Source organism: Haliotis cracherodii, unplaced genomic scaffold (assembly GCF_022045235.1).
Source record: "Haliotis cracherodii isolate W230 unplaced genomic scaffold, xgHalCrac1.p SCAF_16, whole genome shotgun sequence".
Taxonomy (NCBI): domain Eukaryota; kingdom Metazoa; phylum Mollusca; class Gastropoda; order Lepetellida; family Haliotidae; genus Haliotis; species Haliotis cracherodii.
The window spans coordinates 31,772,587-31,795,201 of NW_027266271.1; the positions used below are offsets into that span (position 1 = coordinate 31,772,587).

Consider the following 22,615-nt stretch of genomic DNA (forward strand, 5'->3'; position numbering starts at 1 on the left):
CGCCCCACACAAAGTAGTCGCTTTCGCCCCACACAAAGTAGACGCTTTCGCCCTCTACATAGTCGTTTTCGCCCGACACATAGTAGCCGTTTTCGCCCGACACATAGTAGCCGTTTCGCCCGACACATAGTAGCCGTTTTCGCCCGAGACATAGTAGCCGTTTTCGCCCGACACATAGTAGCCGTTTTCGCCCCACACATAGTAGCCGTTTTCGCCCGACACATAGTAGCCGTTTTCGCCCCACACATAGTAGCCGTTTTCGCCCGACACATAGTAAATGTTGTTCCGCTCCAATCGAAAATAGTTCCGTTTTGCTCTGATGCCGTTTCAGCCTGTTCCAACACGTGCGCCTGTTTTTGAAAGGTGTACATTGCCGCTATTGTAAACACGCTGAAGACATCGAAGACGGTGAGTTTACTTTGATACTTCTGATAGCGACGTTTGCAAGCTACAGTATATATGATACACAAGTTGGGCAGTACAGCAGTATCCATATAACCAGAGACCATATAATAGATTATTATATGGTCTCTGATATAACCGTATAGATCTAGGAGCAATGCGGATGTTTTCCAAAGGGAGATAACTGTCGTTTTGTTATGACATGAGTATGTAGTGTGGAATCGATCGAGAAGGTTCATCGCTTCTGTTTCACTTTCTTTTAAAACAGTCGTTTACTGCCTAATACCTTAAATGAGCAAATTGTTTTGTAGTGACTGCTAGTTTAGAAGAGCAACACTTGTTCTGTCTGAAACTAAAACACGAACTAGTCAACATGATGGAAGGTTATATTTAGCCTCACGGAGTAACGAGAAACGCAATTAAAATCAAGGAGGCATTCTTTCGAGGATAATGATGATTTTCATCGAATGATTTGGGCCTCTAAATGCCACACATAAAATAAAATAAAGAAGACAATCTCAAGTATAGATCTAGTGATAACTGACCTATGATATGAAAAAAAAATATTGAGAATGTGCCGAATGATATATTACTTAAAATTAAGCATATAGGTGTTATTTCAATTATAAAATCTTTATTTATAAATGTTAGGCATTGTAACAGTGTTGGTTGCAACTACACAATCCTGCATGTTTTATAGGTATTACAATGACAATGAATTTTTTTATTTTTTTTTTGTATCCGTTTTGACTAGACATTTATGGGTTTGTTGCCATTTTGACATTTTTTGTGGCCGTTCTGACATGAGGCTGTTTTGACTAAGTACAGTTACCAGCAGGTTATTCAATTGCAAGTAAATACACGTAGATATTCTCATCTATAAAATGTGTCCTTGCTGTTTCATATGCAATTGGGGGCGTTGGGGTAGCCTAGTGGTTAAAACGTTCGCTTGTCACACTGAAGTCCAGGGTTCGATTCCCCACATGGGTACGATGTGTGAAGCTCATTTCTGGTGTCCCTCGACATGATATTAATGGAATATTGCTAAAAGCGGCATAAAACCACACTCACTCACTTACTATATATTGCTATATCTATGTGTCACCTCAGGTGTTAATTAATTGATCCATATTTATACAACATTCTGTGACATTCTTAAAAAAATAGTAGTAGATCTTCTAAAAAAACAGAGATTTGTTCGAACAAACAACAAATCATACTGACATCTCGTGAACATGTAACACTATAAAAGCATTCAATGCAGATATGTCTATTGCCATATTTATTTACATGTTATTTTTGTATTCTGACAGTAAATACGGATGACTGCTCCGAATTCATGTACATGTAAATCAATATGCATGCACGAGTTAAGTACAAACACAGAAGCAACTATCGGGATCGGGTGGTCAGGTTCGCTGACTTGCTTGATGCATGTCATAGTATCCCAATTGCGTGGATCAATGCTCATGTCAATCACTGGATTGTCTGGTCCAGACTCGATTATTTACAGACTGCCGTCATATAGCTGGTATATTGCTGAGTGCAGCGTTAAACAACAAACAAACAAACAATACAAACACATCATATCAAATTAATTTAGTATTATTGAAGCACGCCCTCCTTGAACTGGTCTGAAGGGATAACATGTTGACCAGACAGGACAATTACATTAGTGAAGGATCAGTGTTTGGGTAAAGGTCTAGGTGAGGCAGGACTTGTGGGTAGTTAAGCAGAGGTAGTCATTGGGCGACTGGAGTTGCTAGCAGCAGCGATGGGCGATGAGTTTCGCCAGCAGCTATAGTGATAAGAAAATAGTTTTTTCAGCTGTAAAGCTGGCAGACATGGAATAAGCATAAAGGGGGACTCCCAACGCTGATGAGCAAAGGGATGGAAGACCAGGAGTCTATAAATTTGGTGATGTAAATGAAATGTAAAATAAAACATACATCAAGTGAGCCCACAAGTACTCTCTGATTTACGAGTGTGCTCAGCCATCGGAGACCTGAAACAAAACCACTGTAAGCACCCTACCCTGCAGAAAGTAGAAGTTATTCAAGAGATAACTTGACAGCTGACACAGGCTGTGGACAAAGAGTCGCCGACCTATTTTAGAGAGGTGGACACCATCCCAAATGTTCACATCACTATATAGACACAGACTTACATCTATGTCAGTACTGTAAGTCCATAGGCCCATAATACATTTCAATAATGTTATATTTCCAAGCATGCTGGTATATTACTAGTTGGTACAATATGTTTCAAAAGTTCAGCAATACTGTTCACATTAATACAGTATTAAATCAATAATACAGAGGATCAACAGAACGGTAGTTACAAAAGTAGTGATGAATTTCTTACTATCCACTTAACACATGTAAAGGCAGCTGTGAGAACGGTTTGATGTAATATAGATGGAACACATTTTAGCGGTAGCACATTTTAGATTTACAGACCATTTTGTACTCTACTGTACACTAGCAGTTGGAACAGTATGTTTCAGAAGTTTAGTAATACTGTTCACAATAATTCAGTATTAAATTTATAATACATGAGGTCAATAGAATGTTAGTTACACAAATAAAGGCATAGTAGCATATTTGTGTCTTCACAAGCCATTAATCTAATAAAAGCTCCAGGGACCACTTGCACAAAGCAATCTTAGCGCTAAGATGATCGTAACTCCCATACTTTAACATAGGCTTACAATAGTCGTAGTGCTAAGATCACTTTGTGCAAGTGGGCCTGGTGAACGGTTTGATGTAATATGTGATGCAAGACGTTCTTGCCATACCGATTCCTAGCATTTACAGACAGGTATAACATGGAACTCGATACTTCAATAGCATTACCATATTCGACGTAATAAGCGCCCAGGGCGCTCTCAAAATTAGAAATGGGGGGCTCTTATTAGCATATTATTTTGGTGAAAAAAAACAGAGTTGAAAGTGTTCGTGGTTTATGGTGACAGTCTAAAATGTTTATGTACGACAGATATATTTTTCCAGAATTTAATTGCCCATAATTAAGGGTGCATATAACACAAGAGTGTGCATATACGCGAATAGATAAGTCTTGTGTACATTGATCAATCGGAAGGGGTGCTAATTAGGATTGTTTACTTGCCAACATGTCAGCAAATATCGCCGTGGGCGGTTATTAGAGCGGGGCGCTTATTACGTTGAATAAGGTATGCTGATCATGGCAAAGACGGTCCTATAATTGTTGTGTTACGTTGACACTAAGACTAGGGTTTGTTTGAGTACGATTTATTGACCGGAGTTACATGCGACAGCCAGCATGGCGTCCACTCGAGTCCCGACCGCAGTCATGACGTCACCTCCTGACGTAATACACAAACATAGGGGAGTTAGCTCTAACTAACCTAGACTGGGTTTTTACCCTGAACAGTAATAACGCTACAATAATGTTTAAATAGGCAGATAAATAGAGGTTATCACGCGAGAGTGTTTGGGGATGTGTTTAGCCAGTCTTGGTGAGACAAATACACAGTGTTTATTCTTTAATTCTGTGCGTGAAAATCGCTTTCCATCGCCCACAAACATTACCGAAATATCGCGAGTTTTCCTGGAATGTGCACAGTAATATATATTACGTCACAGGGCAAGTGATGTGTCAATCAGACAGTGACAGAAGCATATATAATTCCAACTGAAACCTGTTTCTTATACAGTGGCGAAACTACATATATGCAAAACAACCTACACAAATTGTTTTTACTAGCCTTTCACAGCAATCAATTGGTCTGACGGCTAGAGTAACTGTCAAAGGGAAGCTACTCTTACCCTAGTCTATGAGACATCATGGCCACATTCAGACGCTAGCTCCTTCCCAGCGCGTGACACCTACCTTCGTTACACTCTCCGTATAGTTTAGAGAGCACCGCGAACGGGCTGTCGCTGTGAGGAGCTTGGGTCAGACGTTGTTGACAGTCGGCTGGTTGTGGTTAATTCTGACTCGATCACCGTATGACAAGGGTGATGTATGGGCGGCCATTCGGTCAAAAAATACAAAGTTTAAAAAAAAGGGCGAAAATACGCAATTAAGGTCAAATATTACTAATAAAGAACTAAATGTTACTAATAAATGTCAAAATACAATATTAATAGTCAAATGTTACGAAGAGACGTCATAAGAAAAGAAAGAACAATGTGTACGAAATATGACCCCAACAGTTATAAAGTATTTATCTGTTGGCTTTATTCAGCTGAGAAACTTACCCATTATATGATAAACATTTTACATCACCAATATCATATTCGACGTAATAAGCGCCCATGGCGATATTTGCTAATATGTTGGCTAGTGAACAGTCCCAATTAGCACTCCTTCCGATTGATCTGTGTACACAAGACTTATTTATTCACGTATAATACGCACTCGTGTGTTATATGCATTCTTAATTATGGGCAATTAGATTCTGGAAAAATGTATCTGTCGCATATAAACATTTCATTGTGTCAGCATAAACCACGAAATTTATCTTTCAACTCTCTTTTTTACACCTAAATAATATTCTAATAAATAGCCCCCTATTTCCAATTTTGAGAGCGCCCTGGGCGCTTATTACGTCAAAGATATATTGTAGGGGTACTCCTCCACATTCACCAAGTGCCATAGCAGTATTGGTGTACTTATTTAACTTGAGAAATCTTTTACAGAAGTTGATATGCATAGTTTTTATGCATAGATGCCCCAAATTTCTGAACCTTAACAGAGTATTGGTGCAATCATAGCATCAAACACTTCAATACATCAATATATGAAATCTTTCCCAATTTATGTTGATAATGGTATGAGGACATTAAGCCTTGTTAGGTCTGTGCAGTAAAACAGCTTTGTGCCTTAGGCACTGAGAGTACAGGAGTAAACACAACCAGCTCCAAGATGTCTGTAGAGATTTACAACTTCAAAGTTTTGTCCTTAAAAAAACATCTTTCATATAGAGTTGACCAACTGTATGAAATACAGATATTTTTGTCTTACTCAGATTTATTCTTATACCAGTACTAACACAGATATCTTCAAGTACATTAATTTTCCTTTGTAATTGAATGGCAGTGTCAGATACTCCAGATACACACCTGCAAATAAAAGAGCTGCAACACGGGGGTAGTCGGAGGAGACGAAGATACCATTTCCATTATTTATATCCATCATATTAACTGACTGATTTATGAAAATAATAAATATTGGTGGGCTTAATGTGCAAGCCTGACGGGTAAAGTGATCTGTTAATCCATTGCCTGTTCTAACTCAAGAGGATAGATTAGTGTACATTGACACAAAATTTAGAAATTTCCCCCAGATACCCATATTTATTAAACTTTGGAATAGAACTTTATGATTGACTATAGATCAAATGCTTCTGTAAAATCGATAATATGCAATAAAATCTTCCCCCTCGTTCAGATAAATATTTTTTTATCATAGCCTGCAAGCAGAAAATCTGGTCAACAGTTGAATAATTTGGCCTAAAACCGGCTTGCATTTCAGATAACATGTTATTTCTATCATACCACAATTCCCGTCTTTTCTTCAATGCAACACAGAATATTTTACAAAATGAGTCAATAAGGGATATTCCTCTATAATTATTAGGCTTTTGGATATTTCCTGCCATGTACAGTGGACAAATAATACTGTTTCCCCACTAGGGAGAGAGCGTACCACGGTCAAACAGTTTATTAAACAGGTTTGTTAGGGTTGGTGTTATATGCGGTAGTTCTTGTTGCTTGCAGTGATTCACCGGGAAGACCATCAGGTCCAGGGGTCTTATTTGATTTCAACACTTTTACACAAGAATATATTTCTTCTTTTATAAATGGTCTGTTAAGATCATTTACAATATTCTGTCGGATGGAGATCCATTTTATGTCAATCATACTCACAGTTGAATAATCAAATAAAGTGTCACTGACGTACACAAGATTGTTAAAATGGTTACACCACTTATCAACTGTTATAGTTCATGGGGATTGTACGACTGCTTCTCTCTCTTTTAAGTATTTGCCAAAAACACCTGGGATCCTCTCTTGAATTTATTAACACAGTTCTTTGTTGCCCCCCCCCCCCCCCCCCCCCCCAACCTTCTTTTTCCTGAAAAATGGCTTTGTTAAATCATTGTGTAGCCTCCTGTAAGTTTCAAAGCTGGTACCAGAGACTCGATCATCGTGCCACCAGTGGCTATTATGAGTTATGTCCCTTCTATTCCCTTCTATTCTATCAGATTCGAAATCTCATATCACTTGCATTTGCCTTAAATAAAATCGTGGCGCCCAGTGAAGACGATCTGAACGATAATCAAGCACTTTATTGTAATAAAACGGATCTTAACCCGCGAAGTGCATCAAATTACTTGAGCACCTTGATTAAAAACATGAAAAGATTTGCCAAATGTCTGTCAACGCCGAGTTGGCGATACACATGCTTTCCTGGAGTTGACAAAAATCTGCATGTTGAAATCCATATTGTTTACAAACCGAATGTCTAGTTCATTACGAGATTTTGATTGGACTATGCATAGACTCGTTAGAGCAGCCCAAACTCCGGATTTCCAGCCTAATCCGGCGAGGTTGGAAACTGGTCATGTCAGTTAACACATGCCTCAGGAGGAGGTCATTACTGACAACATGTCATTTTATATTTCATGCACATGGTGCCACAAGAGAACTTTTCCTGGTGTAGTGTTGGGACACATAAAACTATTAAAGTCTAATCATTTCCAAAGCTACAGCTCTGACATTATAGTTACGAAGAATAAAAGAAACATTTAGATATTAATGACTTTTTAGAAAGATAATCAGTTTTGAACAAGGCTAATACTTACACAAGACCTTAAAATGCCACCTTATTTAATATGAATGTCTCCCTGTACAAAACAATTGAAATGCTTACTGTACTCTTTTCATGTTTCCGGCGGTCAGGTAGCCTAGTGGTTAAAGCGTTCACCCAGGTTCGTTTCCTGCCATGGGTACAATGTGTGAAGCCCATTTCTGATGTCGCCCGCTGTGATATTGCTGGAATATTGCTAAAAACTGTGTAAAACCATACTCACTCACTCTACACAAAATTACCTAGCCACAGATTACGTTTTACAAACAGTTGCAGGAATGAGTGATGGTTAAATAGACATAATCCAATTCAACAACAGTGACTTCAATTTCCTAATCATGTGTTGTTAATACTCTTAATTCAACACAGAGAGCAGAAAAGAACCATTAACTTTATTATATTATTTACAAGAAAACAGTGTTAATACCTGCCACAAGGCTTAACTCAATGAAACAAACTTTCTAAAAACCAGTTTTTGTAGTCAGCCATATATATCCCTCATATCAGCATGCAAAATTTACATTTTTGTGGCTTCAATAGTTTGCAAGAAAAATGATCTCTTCCCGTCACAGCATGTATGCATCAAGTTACAAAACAAAATAAATTTAAAAACAACAACTTTTGAACTTAGTCTAGACAAATATTATGAGTAAACTTCATGTAGCGGTCATAAAATTTCCGAGTCCCGTGTCTGACAAGGTAAGGATGTCATCTGTGGGATGACATCATGACCTACCACATACTCCCCGGTCAACAGAAGCCTCGTCCCGGGCCGCATAGTAGGGTACTGTGGCTTATTTTAATATGAACGTGCTCAGCCCCACCTTAGGCACCAATGTAGCGGCCATAAAATTTCCGAGTCCCATGCTGGGATTCAAACCATGGACCTTCTGACCAAGGTCAACCCCGTCAGCAAGCTGACCATGTAAGGATGTCATCTGTGGGATGACTCCACGCCCTACTACATTCACAAGAGAGTGTCAAAACAACTTATTGGTTACATATTGGAATAGTAGCAAAACTATTACCTTGTTCACATGCACCTCTATACATATACATTTGTGTGCGTGCGTGTGTATGCTTTGACAGCCCACTGAGATACCATGTTGCAGTTAACATGAATACCCCACTCAGACACAGTATACTGACTCCGAGGCGATCAGTCCTTGTTTTAGTCCGTTAATGACAAGTGCCAGACAGGGTAACAACAAGTACCATCTTATCACGTTTTGGGATGGAACCCCTGCCGGAGTGGACGTTCTACCACAAGACCACAGAGTTATGTGTTAGGGAAATTTGAAAGTCGATTTTAAAAATAATTTTGAGCATGCACAAACAAAGACACCTTGTTCATGATGTTGACGGTTGTGATTATGCATTATCTATTTAGTTAAACAAGCTATAAAATTGATGTGTTCACCCTGTTTGTTCAGGCTTGGGTCATGACTAGATAGGGTATTACAACATGCAAAATGGTCTGGCCATCACCCCCACCAACCAAATAATCTTGCCGGAGAACAGTTTTTAGGGCTGCAATCAGTCTTAATTGTATGTCCATTAATTTTAAGCAAGTTTATATCAAATTACCCATCACAAAAGTTCCATTTGGCCGATGACTTAGTTAGGTGCCAGGGGTAACATATGCTTATGAATACTTCCAATTACAACCAATAAAGTGTCAAAATCAAGATTACTGCGTGTATAGTCCACATGCAATGTTTTAGGTGTGTTGAGGGGTTGGTTAGGTTTTGCTTCTGAGACAGTTCTGTCTCTGGCAGTCATTTCTACTGATGACAAATCATAACATGTATATTTCATGATCCCATAACTTTTTTTAGAGTATATATCAGGATATATGACAATAACTACAGTATTTCCTTGTGAAGGAGATGAGGTATACCGGCCACACGCAGGCAATAAAGGTGAAGGTTGTACTGGTTCTCAGCAGCGTGTACAGACAGACCACATGCTGCTGTAGGGTGGGAACCACACGCTGCTGTAGGGTGGGAACCACACGCTGCTGTAGGGTGGGAACCACACGCTGCTGTAGGGTGGGAACCACATGCTGCTGTAGGGTGGGAACCACATGCTGCTGTAGGGTGGGAACCACACGCTGCTGTAGGGTGGGAACCACACGCTGCTGTAGGGTGGGGACCACACGCTGCTGTTGGGTGGGAACCACACGCTGCTGTAGGGTGGGAACCACACGCTGCTGTAGGGTGGGAACCACACGCTGCTGTAGGGTGGGAACCACACGCTGCTGTAGGGTGGGAACCACATGCTGCTGTAGGGTGGGAACCACATGCTGCTGTAGGGTGGGAACCACATGCTGCTGTAGGGTGGGAACCACACGCTGCTGTAGGGTGGGAACCACATGCTGCTGTAGGGTGGGAACCACATGCTGCTGTAGGGTGGGAACACCTAGCGGGTCAGTGAAGGAATGATACATTCAACAAGACTGCCACGTGGCTCTGGCTGACAGCTGAACTGTGGCTCTTGATTCACTTATCTCATGTGCCTCATTGATTCCTTGGATTAGTTGTGTAAGGTGTAGGGTAAGTTACCCCAAACTATATCCTTAGCCCATGGATTTCCTTTGCAATCAAGCACCCCCTTCCAATCATTAAACACCCCTAATGTGTATTCATCAATAGACCTGACAGGAAGATAACGTGAGGGAGAGAGAGTCCATCATAACATAATGTGTATTTTAACTTTTTAAAATATGAAAAAAATGAAACATATATGTTGAGCCCCATTCAGTCACTGGATTGTCTGGTCCAGACTTAAATATTTACAGCCTGCTGTCGTATAGCTTGAATATTGCTGAGTGCGGCGTTAAACAACAAACAAAAAAGTAACTACACATGTACCATTCCATTTTGATAATGATAACTGAGTACTAGCCAAAAGTAGTTTTTCAAGTATGTCTGCGATATTACAGTAAGAATAACTGCGGGTCGAAGTATGTTGTGAAGTATGATATTTTCATCTGTAATGTGTTGGTAGCATACCTTATACTCAGTAACGAAAAATAAATTTATACTCTTCAAATGAATATGTCATGTCAAATTAGCTATGTTGAAATAAACAAGATGGAATAACTGACATTGATTAGCTCTAAATAATTTATTAATTTGAGATTGCGAGAACCATGGGAATTGCTCCAGGGGCTTGTGTAGGTTTCCCAAAGTGCGAGCCCTGGAGATATAGAGGATGATGGCTTTGTAGAAATAACTTCTATATCACTGACGACAGGGCCTATAAAGTGATGGAGGCATTAATACTTAGTTTTACATTATAGCACCAAATGCAATATAAATAACTCCAAATTTAGGGGGGAAAGAACTATTTATTAAATCCCCTTTTTGAACAAAATAATGATCTTTTTTCCAATTTGCCTGCCATGGGCACTGAGTTTAGATAAATCCCTGCGAGGAGCATCCCAAACACATGTTATGTTTGTGCAGGTAGTTGCATTCCTGTGAGCATGTGTTTCCAACCAGTTGAGGGGGCACGGGTGGCCCAGTCATCTAAGGCGCCGCGATTCGCTGTGCAGAGTTGCGTCCCTTGGGCACGCCAGAAACCTATGATTGTGTAGGCAATCACCAAACTTGTGATAGGCATAGCCAAACTTGTATAGGCATAGCCAAACTTGTGATAGGCATAGCCAAACTTGTGATAGGCATAGTTAAACTTGTATAGGCATAGCCAAACTTGTATAGGCATAGCCAAACTTGTATAGGCATAGCCAAACTTGTGATAGACATAGCCAAACTTGTGATAGGCATAGCTAAACTTGTATAGGCATAGCCAAACTTGTGATAGGCATAGCCAAACTTGTATAGGCATAGCCAAACTTGTGATAGGCATAGCCAAACTTGTATAGGCATATCCAAACTTGTATAGGCATAGCCAAACTTGTGATAGACATAGCCAAACTTGTGATAGACATAGCCAAACTTGTATAGGCATAGCCAAACTTGTGATAGGCATAGCCAAACTTGTGATAGGCATAGCCAAACTTGTGATAGGCATAGCCAAACTTGTATAGGCATAGCCAAACTTGTGATAGGCATAGCCAAACTTGTATAGGCATAGCCAAACTTGTATAGGCATAGCCAAACTTGTATAGGCATAGCCAAACTTGTATAGGCATAGCCAAACTTGTATAGGCATAGCCAAACTTGTGATAGACATAGCCAAACTTGTATAGGCATAGCCAAACTTGTGGAAACTGCGCTATCCGGAAACTTCTCAAACAATCAAGCCTGTCTTGTTTGTCCCGTTTGTCAACAACAACTCTCAAGGCCGGAACTCCCTGCTAACATTGTCCCGTTTGTCAACAACAACTCTCAAGGCCGTAACTCCCTGCTATTGTCTGCTGCTAAATTCTTGCCATGATTGCGTTGACATTTTACCAATGATTCCATCATTTACTGATCTGACAGTCTCTACAAATGAGATGCAACAATCTCTTCTGCCACACCCCGAGAATCATTATCTTACCTCCATGTCAGAATGATGAGATCTGATTGGTCCATGTGATCTTGGTAAAATACTATGTATCTCACCTTGGAGAGAACTAAATATCTCAGGGGGAGAATATATCCCATATAACCTGCCACAAACAAGACCGGCTGCACATGGATTTCCGAGAGGGAGAATAAATCCCTTGTACCCCACTCCAAAGCAAAAAAAGTATGCTTTTTCCAAATGACATAGCACAACTTAACCACAGCTCTATCGAACAGCTGTTTTCTATCAATGTTGAATTTCTTTTACAATGTCATTGTACAATGTCGGTAAGATAAATTTGATGTCTCAGTATCAGTCGGGGTACATGTGGTTTTATGCATCCCTCAGTAGGTTTTATACAACCCCCCCCCCTGCACCCGCCTCGTGGAATAACACCTCAGGACGCATTAAGCCATGTGTACCCCTCGTGATACTGCTACAACTTATAGTATTAGTTTTCAGTGACAAGAACACGATGCAGTTGGCAGTCCACAACAAGAGCTTATCAAAAGACATGATGCAGGGCCTCAAGGTAAGGTATGATACCAATTAGAGTTTGTTATAAAGGTAGCTATAGGCATTATCAAGGAAGTTTGTTATAAAGGTAGCTATAGGCATTATCAGGGAAGTTTGTTATAAAGGTAACTAGCTATAGGCATTATCAAGGAAGTTTGTTGTAAAGGTAGCTATAGGCATTATCAGGGAAGTTTGTTATAAAGGTAGCTGTAGGCATTATCAGGGAAGTTTTTTATAAAGGTAGCTGTAGGCATTTTCAGGGAAGTTTTTTTATAAAGTGGCTATAGGCATTATCAGGGAAGTTTGTTATAAAGGTAGCTATAGGCATTATCAGGGAAGTTTGTTATAAAGGTAACTAGCTATAGGCATTATCAAGGAAGTTTGTTGTAAAGGTAGCTATAGGCATTATCAGGGAAGTTTGTTATAAAGGTAGCTGTAGGCATTATCAGGGAAGTTTTTTATAAAGTGGCTATAGGCATTATCAGGGAAGTTTGTTATAAAGGTAGCTATAGGCATTATCAGGGAAGTTTGTTATAAAGGTAGCTGTAGGCATTATCAGGGAAGTTTGTTATAAAGGTAGCTGTAGGCATAATCAGGGAAGTTTGTTATAAATGCTAGTTATTGTACTATCCACTGTTGACAGGTTTTAATATATTATTATAAATGCATGATATATGGCAGAAATACTGCCAGTGTGACTGTAAACTCTCACTCACTCACTCACTCACTCACTCACTCACTCACTCACTCACTCACTCACTCATGTCCATATAGGCATGAACAAATTCAGTAATCCAATAGTATTCCAACACTGAATATAATTACCTAATGTAGCTTTTTCGCCTTGCATGAACTTATGTCTTTATACATCTTTTCCTATTCACACAGGCTTCACACATACATCAGCTCTACTGCATGGAATAACGCACACATGTGCAACGTCATGCTTTGTGTACTACATAGACATACGTCACTGGTATGAGGCTGTGCCACATGTGACACACAAACTCAAGGTTAAGGTCAAATTTTGTCTTGTCATGATATGGCTGAAATATTGTCGATGTGACGTTAAACTTTAACTCACTCACAAACTTATGCTAATTTGAGATTATCTGAAAGAGCAGAGAAAGAGTATTTTAAAGGTTGAGGCTGACTGTCCCTGACTATCACCTAATGTGTCATGATACATGTTTCTCACGGGAAGGTTTGGGCCATTCTAGAATTGGTGGGGAGGGGCTGCCTCGGTTGTTGTATCTAGACACCTTTCTATTTTCTATTTGCTTTTACTTCTGTTATTGTATAATGTTTTTTGTCATATTTTCTTTCAGATATTATCATTAGTTGTCCTGTTCACCAACATTGTACATGTAAGTAATTAAGATGCTAAGGATGTTTTAGAAATATATTCAGTATGTATTTATGTCTCAGGGATACCATCTCATGTACTGGTAAATCTCTTTTACAGCCTTTCCAAATTGACTATTCACAGTAAGAGCTAAGGTCATCCTCAAGGTCAAAGCCTGTGTAAACAATGACTTAAACTGCTGAAGAAGCATTTACTGTATGTTACTGAAGCGTGATACATGTCACCTTTAGGGTGGAGCTACAATCTGAAAAGGTTGTGAGTGATGTACTTTGCCATGAAATGCCTTTTTCTGCAGACTTGTTAGCTCATCTGGTTGTGTGAGCTGTCAACTCACCTGGTCAGGTGAGCTTATGTTGTCAAAAGTCATCCATCATCGCCCTTAAGCATGTTACATTTTCAACTTCCTTTGCCAAAATGGCTTGATTTATTCAGCTGAAGTTTGTTTAAAGCATCAAAACTGAAATTTCATTTTTGAGTTGAAACAAATTATTCTCCAAAACAAGGCAGGGAACTTGTTTGGTGAGATGGTCACCAGATATTAGGGGTGTTCACGATACAGGTACCTCACGATACAATACGTATATCGATTTTGAGGTCAAGATACGATACTTTTATGCGTAAATTTAGAAGCAAACCTTTCAATTGCATGTCACTTTCACAATTATGTGTTCAGATCACTATAAGTAGATTATTTTGTAAAATAATAATACTTAGAAAAGGTTGATTCTGTTTATTCAAACAAGTGGCAGAAACTAACAAGTTTTCGTATGTATCAAGGGCGGTTGGGTAGCCTAGTGGTTAAAGCGTTCACTCGTCACGCTGAAGGCCTGGGTTCAATTCCCGACATGGGTACAATGTCTGAAGCCCATTTCTGGTGTTCCCTGCCGTGATATTGCTGGAATATTGCTAAAAGCGGCATAAAACCATACTCACTCACTCGTATATATCAAATTCAGAAAATATGAAGACATTTCGATTTGAATAAAAAAATAAATTGATACGCGAATAAGTGGATACCGATTTCAACAAAATTTTGTATCGATATAAATTTACATGTATCTCATATCGTATTGTGAGAATTAGCTACTGATGCATCGGTACAGTCGGTGAATCGTGACATCCCTACCAGATAGAGTTCCAAGTTTGTTCGAGGCATTTTGATCAGAAATCAAATATGGCTGCCAGCAGATACTAAAAATCATGCATCATTCATTTTAAACATCTCCTCAGAAATCATTGCACGGATGGAGCAGATTGTTGTGCTCCAGTGACCACACCGCGGGCATTGTCTCATCATGTGACTGGACCTTTCTCTTCTTTGTAAACTAATTCTGAAATAAGAACAGATGGAACAAATGCAAGCCTTTTGATGCTCTTTCCATATTGTTTTTCTTACAATTACCCAAGTCCACTACTAAGTAAGTGGGCTAACACCGGAATCAGATATCAAAGGATTATAAGTTGTCTATAAGATAGTCTAGGATGTATCGTTGTACTTCCGCCAGAAGTGACGTCATAGGAGACCTCAGGGCTGGAATAACGCCAAATATATGTTAATGTCACTGTCAGGAAAACAGAAGTGACGTCATAGGAGACCTCAGTGCTGGAGTAATGCCCAATATATGTTAATGTCACTGTCAGGAAAACAGAGGTGACGTCATAGGAGACCTCAGGGCTGGAGTAATGCCCAATATATGTTAATGTCACTGTCAGGAAAACAGAAGTGACATCATAGGAGACCTCAGTGCTGGAGTAATGCCCAATATATGTTAATGTCACTGTCAGGAAAACAGAGGTGACGTCATAGGAGACCTCAGTGCTGGAGTAATGCCCAATATATGTTAATGTCACTGTCAGGAAAACAGGTGACGTCATAGGAGACCCTAGTGCTGGAGTAACGCCCAATATATGTTAATGTCACTGTCAGGAAAACAGAAGTGACGTCATAGGAGACCTCAGTGCTGGAGTAATGCCCAATATATGTTAATGTCACTGTCAGGAAAACAGGTGACGTCATAGGAGACCCTAGTGCTGGAGTAATGCCCAATATATGTTAATGTCACTGTCAGGAAAACAGGTGACGTCATAGGAGACCTCAGTGCTGGAGTAATGCCCAATATATGTTAATGTCACTGTCAGGAAAACAGGTGACGTCATAGGAGACCTCAGTGCTGGAGTAATGCCCAATATATGTTAATGTCACTGTCAGGAAAACAGGTGACGTCATAGGAGACCTCAGTGCTGGAGTAATGCCCAATATATGTTAATGTCACTGTCAGGAAAACAGAGGTGACGTCATAAGAGACCTCAGTGCTGGAGTAACGCCCAATATATGTTAATGTCACTGTCAGGAAACCAGAAGTGACGTCATAGGAGACCTCAGGGCTGGAGTAACGCCCAACATATGTTAATGTCACTGTCAGGAAACCAGAAGTGACGTCATAGGAGACCTCAGGGCTGGAGTAACGCCCAACATATGTTAATGTCACTGTCAGGAAAACAGAGGTGACTTCATATGATCAAGATTTGTAGTGGTAATATAACTAGAATTGACGTCCAAGAGGACATTAGCACTGGAAGTTATGTCAGAAAGTGACCGCAGAACCAGAAATGAATGCAACAAAGGGCTCTAACAGATGTCATTGAAAGGGAAGTCATGTCATGAAATGCCTAAACTAGAAGATCAGAACTAAATCAGGCAAAATACTTTCATTTTCTTAAAATGTACACATGTAAATATGTATTCCTATGTCACAGCTGCCAACTATCTAGGATACTAGATGCTAGATCCCAAAGGTCACTCTAGTGTATAGAGGTAGGGTATTCGAAGGAATTATCAAACAATCATTATCATTGTGTATAATTCTTAGAATACTGCCTGCATCAAATCAGAAATTAATCCCACCGACCTCCCGAACAATCTGTATCTAGTTTATGATGGTTATGGGTTGAAAGAAATGAGGTTTTGTCCATCTCGCACATTTTGTGTGGATGATAGAGTTTTTCTCACAACTATTAGATATGTTGGCATAGAAGAGGACGTCTTTAGAAAATCTAAAGAGTTTTCAGAGCCAAAACAGGAATTTATGGCTATGATGTAATAGAGGTAGTACTCCTAGAATCATAATCAATAATAACTATTGTTTGATTTCTGATTTTCAATATGGCCACCATGACAGCCATTTGTAAGTAAAATGTAAGTAACTTTCGTATATATTTAGTCAGTTGTGAGATTCAACACATGTTAAGATATTTGAAATTGTCAATACTTTTAACATCCTAATATTTTCTGAAAATGCAAACTTGAAATTTCTTCTGTCCTGAACATGGTGAAATATCCCGACTGAGGGAGGTAAGCTGAGCATGTATGTTTCTCCTTATGATTGTATTGGAACATTTATTCAGAAAATGTTTGACTATCAATGCTGACAGCAACTTTTGTTACTGGACCACATATATCTAGGTGAGCTACTATTTGTTTGATGTGTTATACATTCACTTAGGGACATCATATTCAGTTTATTTGCTGCAAATCCCATGGAATATTCTTAAAATACTTGTCTGTGAAGGTCAAAGTCACTCTTAAGGTCAAACACTTGGTTCATGGCAACACTATTTGCTCTTGGTTTGTGCAAAACTACCGGGTACTTATTTTCTATTTCCCCAGAATCCTTTTCACAAACTTTTTAACTAAGCTGATACGTCAGGTGAGCTACAGTCAGGTGAGCTACTTTTATCATGAGAGAACCCCTGGTTCATGCTTAGTTTCAGTGTGTGGGTGTGGGTATGATCTAAATTGCACAAAACATTCTTCACCAATATTAGGCATGACTTTCAGTGATGTTGAGAATGTATTAGGTGAGCTACACAACTGCTTAGGTATGTGGGTCAAGTTTGCGTGATTATTTTGCCATAATGGTGAAAGTCGATGATCTGTCACATTATTTTTTACTTTTGCTCATCAATGATAGGGAACTTGGAGTAGGTGAGTTGTCATGGTCGAGGCAGGAATGATACACTAAAATCTTGGTATGGCATGTATCATGATCCATTGCACAATAATAGCATGATCCTCTATCTCTTTCCAAATTGTTATTTTTTTATGACAACAGTTAAAAATTGATTTTTAGTTGATTTTTTAAAATGTTATTTGAGACAGCACCAATTCTGACTAATGTGTTGATAAAGCAATTGTTTTGGTCGAGCAGTGAATCATTTAAGCCATAGCTTGCTTGCAAGGATTTCATCTTGTGTTTTGGTAAACATGTTAACTGTTTTTGTGTTTTTAGTAACCATAGTGATACAGTTTTGTGTTTTCCAACAGTTTATGTCCTGAGACTGCTTCATGGACTATGCAGTGTTGTGATGTGTTCTAACGTCACGGATGTCATTGTATATCACAATATAGATGTATCCATATTGTTTTTATGCTGATACTATATTGATACACATTTTTAAATACTGAAACTAAATTAATAATTCACTGCCACAGAAAGGTTTATACCTGGTACTTGTTGTGATAACCATGGTTAAAATAAGAAGAAAGGCAGAAAATTCAATTTTAGTCATTTAATGGCTCCTCTGCCCTCCTATTAGAGACTGAATTTGAACATTGTCCCCCTTATTATTGTCATTGTTACTGTAGTATCAACTGATGTGATGCTGGGAGTTATCGCAAGACCTTGAGAAAACAAAGTCCGTATTCCATAGCACATCTCCGGCATGTAAACACTGCAATGTCACACTATGCTCAGCCTTAATTTCGTTTTTCTAATAAGAGCATGTTTTCACCTAAAGTCCAGTTTCATAAGATTTGCATCCATTGAAATGCACTTGTGTCGTAAACTCTGTACATACTGCATTGAAAGCTCTATCGTGTTGTTTTCATATACTGGTCGTGTTTCGAGTAGTGACTTTGCTGTTTGACAGTGACATGCCGTTTCACAATGTTTTCGGTATTTCCTCAAAAACTGGCCAAAGCAGTGAAAATGATGAGAGCGAGAACAAGTGACTGTGTTGTGTTGCCACTGTGGAGTTATTTTGTTGTGTATCACTTCCTAATGTGACGGAATGGTGGCTTCATGTTAATGTTTCCTGTGGTTGTTGTTGCTTATAACAGTGGAACAAAATGTATCTAACCTTACACTAAAAACGTTTTAGTTATGTTTATGTTTATGTCTGCTTGTCTTTTAACCATGTTAACATAAGGGTGCAGGCAATAATGTGGAATAGCATTTCGACAGACCGTGAAGATCAGGGGTAGAATAGGTCTTTAGCAACCCATGCTTGTCGTAAGAGGCGACAACAGGATCCATTGGCCAGACTCGCTGACTTAGTTGATGCATGTCGTCGTATCCCAACGATCGATGCTCATGATGTCAATCGCTGCACTGTCTGGTCCAGACTCGATTATTTACAGACCACCGTCATATAGCTGGAATATTGCTGAGTGCGGCGTTAAACAACAAAACAACAAACAAAGCATTTGGACACTTCCTTTTGCTTTGATTATTCTCCTGAAAAAAAGTAGGGGGTCATGAAATATGAATGTTAGCAGTGCACATTATTCTGGCGACATCTAAATGAATGTCAAGCCAATGTCAACCTGAGACCTCATGATTTGGCAGTGGATCGGTTGTGATTTGGGGTATGACTGAGTGAGCCCAAGAAGGGTGACACTGGGCAGTACATACTGACACCCTGTGTTGTCCCTCTTTGCCTCCATGGAACGTCTGAGACATGATAGAGAGGCGTGAGCATCAACACCAGGCCGCCGACCACATTAGCTGAACTTGGCCAGGCGCTGCAAGAGGAGTGGAACAGGCTCCGTCAAATCACCACTGGGAGACTCCTACACAATATGCCTGGTCGAGGTCAGGAACGTTTGGCAAACCGTGGTGGTGCTATACGCTACTGATCCCAAAACATCAGCTTTGAAATTTCCTGTCTTTCCCCTATCGTCCTTCAAGATCATTAGTGGTCATAACATTTACAGTCATACTTCGCTACCAGTTATAATGTGTCTCAATTCGTTCATTATTATCAAACAACTTTTACTAGAAACTAAAATTTATTCTCAGTATCTGCTACTTTTTACACTTCAGGGCAAATCATATTTTCTTTCTCTACACATTGGGGTAGAGCAAATGTTATTTTCACAGTAGTTCACAATACTGATTTTGCATAATGCCATATTTGCTATTTCCAATGAATAAAAAAGTCTTCTTTATTTGTTTTGTTACTGTATACATCTAATGTTCTATCACTTCAGGTTGTAACCATTACTTTGAATGACTGTGTACACCTGGAGGATGAGGGATGGATAAATACAAGTCATCATCAATACAATCCTATATTCTGCCCTATTCAGGGTAGAAATAAGACACACACCCTAATGTACAACTGCTACAACGACATATTCTTGAATTGTCCGAGCAAGAAGAAGAAAGCAGCTTGCAATCACAGTGCAGGTCACCCAGTAGAGATGATATGTGTTAACCTCTCTCACAAAGGTAAGTGTCTTGTAACAAGTTACGTCCAATATCTTGTAAATGTTTGCTGATTCTTTCACTATGACTAGGTCTACTGTATGGTGGTTGTTGTTCAGGGGGCCAAGGGGGTATTTAGTGCACACTTACATAAGCATAATACATACCTTTTTGTTCCTAATACATGATTTTTATGACATGGAAACACACAAGCATAATAATCTCTTTAAAAACATTTCATTCACAACATTACACTTCAGAAAGAGTTGCTTTTGTAGAAACTTAAGCAAGGACTTTTGTGTAAGTTAGCATTGCATCAATGTATTGTGTTTTATTGAAAATTGTTCCCACTAAACCTCATTTTGCATATTTTGCAGATTGGTTTATCACATAGATAACACTTACCTTTATTTTCACTGATAGTTCTTCACATCCTGGTGCATATGCATTATCATCTGCTGTTTGTGTGGCTTCAACTTCACCCACTACCATCTCAATCCCACCACCGCACCCCCCCCCCCCCCCCCCCCCTTTGGGGGTACTTGGTCTGTCTGCAGCTTGGCTGTGCTTTTGTGTTTATGATACATCTATAACATTTGTTTCTTTTGTCTTTCCTACCCCAAGAAGCTGATATTAAGGACACAGATGAGCCTATGGAAGGTAAGCTTTCATTTGCAATTTGCAAAAGTAAGAATTATTTCTAAGTATTGCTGTGTACGCAATAGAAAGTAATTGATCTATAAGGGTTTTAATTCCTTTGAAAGAGTTTGAATTCTGTTGACTGATGTCACCCTGAAAGATGACACCGCGGGAATCTTACTTTTTGGATGATTGCTGTAAGGATTTGTTTGTTTGTTCTTTAACACTGGACAAAACAATATACCAGCTACATGACAGTGGCATGTAATTGATTGTGTGAAACTTATCCAGTCTGGTAATGTTAGTACTCGGCCACAAAAAATTCTTTGCTTTCAAAATAGCTTTGACTGTTCATGTTCATGTTATTTCAAATATTTGTCAAGTTTTGTCTGAATTTTAGTTGCAAATGAAATATGAATCAGTGTGTGTTGACACAATTTTGTTCTACATTTTCCTTTATTTCAGGTACTTCTCACTATACCAGTGCGACAGACTTTAGCCCCCCACATCCAGAATGGACACAGTGGATTGGGTTGACTGCTATCTGTTTATTGATGATCATACTTGCAGCACTTGTGGTAAGTATCATTTACTCTAGAAATGTAGATTAACATATACTGTGGAATGTGACAAAAACAGATTATTCGTAGAACAGATTTGTGACTATGATTTATTTGCTCTATGTTGTACTGAAAGGATGAAGCACTGTCACAGTGAGAAACTTGGATGATACAACTGTGCCTTTAGTTTCACTTTTTCTTTATGTTGATTAATAAAGTAGAGAGAGACTTACAAGAGCAGAAGCTGTTGGCCAATCATTGGATTGATAAACTCTGGAGACGTAAATCTGACAAATAATTTCTTATGTCAGATAAATGCATAAGGATCATTTTTTTCTTTCCAGGTATTTAGCTGCGGGAAGGACATCTTGTAACGGTGTGATTATTTCTCTCAGGATTTAAATTAATCTTATGTTTACTTCACATTCACTGTGATAATGTAAGAATGTGATCTGTGTTTTTATGTTTGTCCATGATACTTGCTTGAGAAGCCTGTTTGTATTTATAATGAGCTTATATGTTTATGTGAGAAACACATTTTACATTTCATTGTTGTGATACGGAGGCTTGTTAATTGTCAGATGATATTGTTATGTCTTCAGTGTTTGATCATATATGTAGCAGCTGATATCTCTACCATGCTCAGCAATCGACTTTGACTTGCTATCAAACCTAAGGTACCTGGTTTATGCAATGGGTAAATAACGAACAAAGATATATATATTATGTTGATACTGACTAAGTTGTTTTCCATTACAGTATTCAACGTAATAAGCGCCCCGCTCTAATAAGCGCCCACAGCGATATTTGCTTCTATATTGGCAAGTGAACAATCCCAATTAGCATCCCTTCCGATAGATCAATGTACACAAGACTTAAATTTATTTGTGTATAACACGCACTCGTGTGTTATATGCACCCTTAATTATGGGCAATTTAATTCTGGAAAAATATATCTGTCGTATATAAACATTTCAAGCTGTCAGCATAAACCACGAAATTAACGATCTTTCAACTCTGTTTTTTTTTCACCAAAATAATATTCTAATAAGAGCCCCCTATTTCTAATTCCGAGCGCGCCCCGCGCTTATTATGTAGAATACGGTATTTGATTTTGGAAACCATTCACATTCGCTGTTCACAACATATGTTCTATTCATATTTATTCAGATGAAGGGATGCTTTGTTTGAAATGGCTTCATTGTTTGTCTGCGTAATGCATTGTTGTGTATACTGCAGTCAGAGTATAAATAATCTTGATTATTTGA

General features: G+C 38.9%; 1 protein-coding gene across 1 annotated transcript; it reads left to right on the forward strand.

Moving 5' to 3' along the window:
- The first annotated feature begins 340 nt into the window (after positions 1 to 340).
- Positions 341 to 21,721, forward strand: LOC139463576 (uncharacterized). The gene is made up of 8 exons (XM_071244848.1): positions 341 to 408; positions 12,234 to 12,310; positions 13,675 to 13,685; positions 18,259 to 18,304; positions 19,932 to 20,172; positions 20,773 to 20,808; positions 21,253 to 21,365; positions 21,692 to 21,721. Exons 2-8 carry the CDS (start codon positions 12,254 to 12,256, stop codon positions 21,719 to 21,721), a joined length of 534 nt encoding a protein of 177 aa, XP_071100949.1. The 5' UTR covers positions 341 to 408; positions 12,234 to 12,253.
- Positions 21,722 to 22,615: the final 894 nt, after the last annotated feature.